This window comes from Mytilus californianus, unplaced genomic scaffold, assembly GCF_021869535.1.
Source record: "Mytilus californianus isolate M0D057914Y unplaced genomic scaffold, xbMytCali1.0.p SCAF_11, whole genome shotgun sequence".
Lineage (NCBI taxonomy): Eukaryota > Metazoa > Mollusca > Bivalvia > Mytilida > Mytilidae > Mytilus > Mytilus californianus.
Window position 1 is genome coordinate 30,953,844 of NW_026262593.1, and position 7,991 is coordinate 30,961,834.

The following is a 7,991-nucleotide window of genomic DNA, read 5'->3' on the forward strand; positions in this document are numbered from 1 at the left end:
TCATTTAAAAGTCCTGAAGATAAAATATGTTTTGAAATATGCCCTGCATACTTATTTTATGCAAAGACATATAATAATTATTGAACTACTGTGGGGCTTGAAAAAAAATCTATTTAAGGGATTCGGAGACGAGAACAGTAAAAAAAAGCTCAGCAACGAATCCTAAATGTAAAATGATTTGCAGCATAAGACATGAGAGCACATATTATAGATAGTATTAAATATGACGTTCACGCCTCATATAGTGAAGTCCTATGTCATAGGACTATTGTTGTAATATGGGTTAGTAACTGGTTCGAATTTATCCTGAATTGTCTTTATTAAAGAATTAGTTCCGGAGTATAACAGCTTATGTCTCTACTTGTGGGTTTCTGGTTCTGCTGTCGTAATTAGGTGATTTTTTTTCTACATGTAGTAAAAAAAGAGGGGGCTTAGTCCAAATAATTGTAACGTCCTGGATGCTTTTTATTCTTTTTTCATGTGTGCCTTCCTGCAACGTCTCTGAGGATCAAGAAAAGTAAAAATGATATAGCACTAAAGAACGTCATGATTACATGTATCTGGACTTAGAAGGGGGAGGGGGGTTGGCTAGCTATGGATTTTTTTTTATTTCAATGTGTAGACTGTAGGAGAGTTTCTTCAGAAAAGGTTTTCATTGGAGGTGTTTTTGCCATGCACGCAGGCATCTGGTTCTATCCATGAACAAGTTGTGTGTCAAAATAATTATTACGAACGCCAAATTTAGTTAGAGGGGCGATATTCTGACGCGTTTTTTAATTCTTGGTCACTCAAGTTTAGATAGAAAGGGGAGAAATCCAAACAATTACTGACCAATCACAAACGTTGTTGCAAATTTGACCTTATGACGTCAAAGAATTTCCCATAATGCAATTATTGCATATAAATAAAAAAACTACAATACCAATTCAAGGATTTGTATAGTGAGACTATACAAATCCTTGACCAATTGAATAAAAATTATTGCATTCAAATGACATTTTATACCAATTGAATAAAAAATATTGCATTTGAACGAAAATTATACCATTTGAATGAAAAATTATACCATCTGAATAAAAAATATTGCATTTAAATGAAAAAATATACCATTCAAATAAAAAAATATTGCATTTAAATGAAGAAATATACCAATTAAATAAGAAATATTGCATTTAAATGAAAAATATCAAATTTTTGCAACCAATACCATGCCATACTTATGAGAAGATATATGATATTTTCAGGGTAAAAACTCTTCAAACTATGTATTGGTCAAATTCTAACATGAATGCAAAACAAATATCTTGTGAATATGGACTGATCTTCTTAAAATTAGTAGACGCACGGAAACTTAACAATCGTGATGAACGGAAACTAATTATTATTCTAAAAACTCTCAAGGAAGATAAAACTTACAAGTTGTACCACATGCTAACAAAAGCTCTGTTGCTAGTACCGTTGGACTATCAAACAATTTTAAAGGTCACTTCACCATTTAGTTCTAAAATAATTAATGCCTTATAGTTATTTGTATAAGAATATATCAATTATCTTTTTTGTCTATATGCTCTCAACTTGCAAAGAAGGACGAAGACGGAAAAGCGATGCTAAAAAAGAATCACAATCTAGTGATTCCTGCAACGTGAGACTCATCAAATTGGTAAGCAAGTCATTTTAAAGCTACTCTGTTGTAAAGTGGTCACATCTTGGCGGCATGCACTATTTTAAATTGATTTTTTTTCGTATTTGGTTATACTTTATTATCATTTTCTTTGTTCAATTTAATTGATACATATAGTTATTAGACCAAAAGAGAAGCAAAGCGATCTTCAGATGTTCGCATTCTTTATAATCGGTTGATATATATAATAGTAATATTTGCGGCTCTGTGTTTTCCCGTTTTAACTAACAAGTGCAGTTGACAAGTGTAGTTGAGATTTTTCAATAGAAGAAAAGAAGCGTTTTTTCTGTTAACAATGTTCTATGGCAGAAACTCAATAACGTTCAACTATCTTAACGTTTTAGCTTCTGTTCGTCAGTGTTGGCCTATCTACAGTATGCAGTTTTTGCTTATATAGTTCAATGGGACTATACAAAATTATCTCCCTTTGACACATTTCAAAAGAAATTTCAGTTTCGATATGAATACTTTAACGTACATTCTAAAACTTTACAGGCATTATAGAGAAACATAGCTCAATAGTTATGTGTACAAAATGTAAACATTTGTCATTATTGAAAAAGAGAGGATGTTATCACGGTAGATGCAAATATGTATTTCAAAATTGTAACCAGTTGTGCTTCTTTATTATTTCTGCAAAGTATTAGATTGAACTTTCAAATAATAAGTGAGAAACTGAAATGTCGCAACAGATTTCAAAGGGAGATAATGTTTTATAGCCCGAATAAAAGCTCAAACCGTGCAGATATACAGAACCTGTTTATTGATATCTGCTAAAAAATTTAAAAACACTCTATAAATTTCATGCGTCCGAAGCTCTTTTCTGAATTTACCTTCACCAGGAACGCTCAAAGTCGAATATTTCATGGAAAGTCAAGAATATACATGTATAAAAACCAAAACAGTTGAAGAGCAAAATGACCCAAGTATTTTCTATCTCCATCTTTACAAATATATATAGCAATTTTCTCACTGACCTTGCAGCCAGTAGCTTCTAAGCAGTACAAGCAGTCAGCTGTATTTGTATCTCATATTTCGAAGTCTTCAACGAAAATAACATTTTTAAACAAAGTATCAGAATACTATTTTTTATTTGAAAAGGCTAAGCAACTTCAACTTGCACGTAGAAAAAAATAATTAAAGTTGATAAACCTGTATAAAATGACTAACTCCCCAGAATGCTTTAGTTAAGACAACCAGCTGATTCGATTGTTCGTGATAACATATACGTCTACCATCTAAGTCAAGGAGAATACTATTCTTGAGTAATCGTCCATCTTTGTGGATCGTGCTTATAACTCTTCCGTCAACGCACACGTGAATATGCTCATTTTCACACGCTATTGATACCGGTTTTCCTGCTAATTGAACGTTCCATACATGATGCCCTTCATACGTTGCACAAACAAGCCTTTTGCCCATTCGATCACCTATGTACAACACTCCTCTTTCGGAGTCTACCGCTAATGTTTCAGTAAACGGTATGGACGGAGATATACCATCGTCAATTGTTCGAATTATTTGTTGGGTATATCCTTTTGTGTCCACAATAAATATGCATGGATCAGAAAAGAACACATTGCAGGCGACAAAGAACAAATCACGTGATTCACAAAATGATATACCATAACAAGTAGCACGAAGTCGGTACTCTACCTCAAGAGCCTGAACATACGGGTCTTGTGGTTTTTCATATCTTGGGGTTTGTACTTCAAACAAACCATAGAAAATTATTTTGCATCTGCATGTCATGGCTATGATATTATCTTCGGGTGATGCCACACCCCATGAACCTTTCGGAATTTTCTTATCCACTACCATTCGGTACCTATCGCGAGCGTTGAACACTTTCATTTTATGATTCAGTCTGTCTATTACCACCAGGTAATTTTCATTTAAAAATAAAACGCCCGATATCTTTCCAGCTATTTCGTGCTGTTCAATCACAATTGAGCTCTGACTCACCATTGATAAACCCGCGGGGGTATTCTTTTTCAATTTCTTTACTGGTAAATAAGAAGACTTTGACGGTTCATTCATTTTCTTAGATCTCTGTTTCCCCATAGCAAGATAAAAGTTATTGCTATATTCACGTAATATTCCTTTAGGTTCCTCTGAAATGGTATTCATTGTGTTCATAGAGGTATTGAAGCGAACTTCTTTCTTTTGCGGTGCCGACGAATAAGCCCTTTGTGTTTCAATATACCATAAGCTATTTGGAGTGTCAGATTTAAATGAACTGGTTCGCTTTAGTATTGAAGTTCTGTCTTTCTTTTCATCATGAGAAGTAACTGGAAAAAAGTCGCCATTTTCATTGAAGTCACCTTTGGCAGAAGACTCTATGTTTGCAAGGATTTCAGCCTTTCTCCATGTATTGCTGTCTTCTTTTAAAGCTGGAAAAGAATATTTAGAAGAACATCGCGATTCTGGTGTAATTGGTATTACTATCTTATTCGATTTCCTCATCGTAAGTTGTAAAATTGGTTTTCCAAATGTTCGTACAACTCGATGTGGAGTTTCTATTGTCTTCTGTTTATTAACGTCTTTTGATCTTTCCATCTCTGTTGTTTGATTATTGTCTGGCTCTATACTAAAGACTGAGTCAACTGTTAGGCCATTGCGCATGTCAACTATTCGAAAATCTGTGCATAGCCTGAGAATCATGTGATTTTGCGCACAACCGGAACACAGTTTCTCCTTACACTGTAAACATTTATATTTTGCATTCTGTACAACCTTTGCATCCTCACACCGATGACAAAATGAAGCTTTGTCTGATTTCTTTGAAGGCATCCTGCAACAAAACAGAAATGGTTATTCCGAATCTTTAAACGACAATAACAGATGAGTACCACTAGTTGCGGATAAAGAAAAAAACAAGCTCAAAGTCAAGCTTATAATTTGGTACGCTATAGACTACATTAGACTCGTCACTGGCGCTCGAATCATAACAGTTGTAAGGCCAAATCAAATACGAAGTTGAAGACCATTGCAAACCAAAATTTCAGAAAAGTTGTGCCAAATATGGCTAAGATTATCTATGTCTGGTGAAGTAAAAACTTATTGTTAAGAATAATTCTTCATCAAAAACCGTATTCTATTTCTTCGAAAATTAACGTATAATTTTTTTATTAGTTGTTATTGGCTTTGAACTAGCTTTCAGTATCTGATAGTACTCTCGGGTCTGTACATTGGGTTGCTTTGCATCGATCTGATTTTATAGTTTGTTCTAATGTTTTGCTGTTAATCCAATATCCCAAGTTGGAATGGGAATTGGGCGCCCGCAAACATGTTTAATGTTAGATATACTTACTGGAGGTGTGATGAGATGATTGAAGCTGTTAATTTTCTCCTTGATAATATTTATGTACGTTTCGGCAACAAAGTTTATCGACAGATTGTAGGTATTCCTACGGGCATAATTGCGCCCCTTTAATAGCAGACTTGTTTTTGTACTGTTATGAATCACAGTTTACGACCAAACTCAGTAAAGACCAGTCTAAAATACATTTAATTGATAAATTCAACGACACTTACCGTTATCTTGGTGACATTTTTTCGTTAAATAATCAAGAATTTTCTAAATATACTGCCGAAATTTACCCAAAGGAATTAACTTTAAATAAATCAAATGTAAACGTTAATAACTGTCCATTCCTAGATTTAGATATTTCAGTTTTACACGGGAAACTCCACACTAACATTTACGACAAAAAGGGACGATTTTTTTTGGATGGTGATGTTCCTTTGGCACCATCTTACGATGTTTATATTTCACAACTCGTTCGCTATGCCCGTGTCTGTTGTGACGTTTTAAAATTTAACGAACTTAATCTATGTATTGCTGGTAAATTATTAAGTCATGGATTTCGTTACCACAAATTACTTAAAACTTTTACTAAATTCTTCCATAGATATAAAGATTTAGTTTTGAAGTTCGGTTGTACCTGTAGAAAACTTATTTCAAACGAGATAGCACATCCTCATATTTACGGAGATGTTGTTTACCGTGCCCTGGAATTTAGAAACGATCCTGGTAGACTTATCGATCGTTTAAATAAGCTTTTTCTAAAAGGTTACCAATTCAACACTGTCATTAGATCTTTGAATATTGTTTTTATTTGTATTGATATTGATTTTGTTTTCAGTAAATTAAAAGCAAACTAAATATTATTGTTATATAAATATGCAATTTCATGGATCTACAATCTGTTGACTCCTGTATCTTGGCATTGCACAAGGTCATGTTTTTTTCTGACTGCTTATGACGTCTTTACACTATATCCATTGGATGTTGGATGTGTACTGATTGATAATTCAGTTTTAGATGCATGATTTTTTGTTATTAGTTGTTATTGGCTTTAAACTAGCTGTCAGTAACTGCGAGTACTCTAAGATCTGTACTTGGTGTCTTTTTGTTGTTGGGATGTACAAGTGCCCGGTCACGTCCACTCTGTGTTTTTGTTATATGTATTTCTATTTGTATCCATCTGATGAGTTTAGCCTTTTTCAACTGATTTTTATAGTTCGTTCTTATGTTGTACTGTTACATCACTGTCCCAGGTTAGGGGAGGGTTGGGATCCCGCTAACATGTTTAACCCCGCCACATCCTGTATGTATGTGCCTGTTCAAAGTCAGGAGCCTGTAATTCAGTGGTTGTCGTTTGTTGCTGTGTTACATATTTGTTTTTCCTTCATTTTTTTGGTACATTAATTAGGCCGTTAGTTTTCTCGTTTGAATTGTTTTATATTTGTGATTTCGGGGCCTTTCATAGCTGACTATGCGGTATGGGCTTTGCTCATTGTTGAAGGTCGTATGGTGACCTATAGCTGTAAATTTCTGTGTCATTTGGGCTCTTGTGGAGACTTGTCTCATTGGCAATCATACCACATCTTCCTTTTTATATTAACTCCTCTACATTCTATATTTGTCTGTGCCAAGTAAAGAGCCTGTAATCTAGTGTTTGTCGTTTGTTGCTGTATCTCGTTTTTGTCTTTCGGTTTTCGTTTTGTTAAATTTGTTCTTGTGTTATGTTGTTACATCACTGTCCCAGGTTTGGGGAGTGTTATACATCCGCTAACATGTATAATTCCGCCACATTCTGTATATGCCTATCCCAAGTCAGAAGAATGTTATGCAGCGGTTGGTGTTTATTAGTGTATATCTTTTCTTTTATGATAGCTTACAATACGGTATGGGATTTTACTCATTGTTGAAGGCCGTTCGGTGACATATACAGTTGTTAACTTCTATGTCATTCGGTCTCTGGTGGAGAACTATCCCTTTGTCAATCATACCACATCTTCTTATTGATATATTATTAATTACAAAAATGAACTGTATGTCAGTATAGTGACACGTACACCTAGTGTTTTCTGGAGTTTCTGTTTATTTGAAATTCTTAAAAATTCACCAATCAAACCATATAATACTGTTTTCATTGAAGTCCACTTAAAAGTATAGCTCAATATATTTTGCAACTATGAATTGAAAATGTTTGGTACGGAAACTATTTCGTTAATTTTTGTTGAATCAAGTTGGTGACAATCTGGTATGTTAGTAGCAGATATCCACGAAGTAAATTTCTCCAAATTTAGAAATTTCCATAAGAATAACTGGTTTTTTTTTAAATTTAATACTAAATTGTTTAAAGTGTGTGAATATGCTACCTTTTATACTTTTTTAATTGAACTGTGAATATTAAAGTAATTAATAACTATCATCCAGTCATACCTTTGATCGAAGCCTTATTCCTTGTACAGTATTTAATCAATTAGTATATGGAAAATTAGACTCCATTATTTAGAAACATATACAATATCAATAGAGTATGTAATAGGACAGAATGTTTGTTTCACCTCGACGCATGTTAAAAAGAAAACCCATTGTTGCACACGTTTAAAGTAACAACTAGCGTAACGAATACCATTTTGAAGCTTTGTTTACGAATAGTACGAAGTAACACTAATCAACCGCTAACTGTAGATCAACGATTATCAACCTAACTCGAATAATGCAATCGTTATGTACGCTAATTATCGATCACTACATTAACCACGAAAGGCGGGAGAATAAGGGCTTGAATTATTCGAGATACGTTCAAACCGTTTTTGTACTAGCTGCATGTCAAATAAATTTGTTTTAAATTCAATTTGCACATTGACTTTATGTTGAATGTGTTAAAGATTTGAAGTTTTACTACTAGTAAACATTTCAAAGATCCATGACAATGCGGTCAAGGTCAGATACCAGTCAGACAGACATGTACACCTTACATTTATTCCATACACCAAATATAGTTGACCTATT

At 33.8% G+C, this 7,991-nt stretch overlaps 1 protein-coding gene across 1 annotated transcript; it reads right to left on the reverse strand.

The window, feature by feature from the left end:
* Window positions 1–2,425: 2,425 nt before the first annotated feature.
* LOC127719887 (uncharacterized) lies at window positions 2,426–7,545 on the reverse strand. Its single transcript, XM_052226242.1, has 2 exons — window positions 7,416–7,545; window positions 2,426–4,475 (listed from the first exon to the last, which is right to left on the reverse strand). Exon 2 carries the CDS (start codon window positions 4,472–4,474, stop codon window positions 2,819–2,821), a length of 1,656 nt encoding a protein of 551 aa, XP_052082202.1. The 5' UTR covers window position 4,475; window positions 7,416–7,545; the 3' UTR covers window positions 2,426–2,818.
* Window positions 7,546–7,991: the final 446 nt, after the last annotated feature.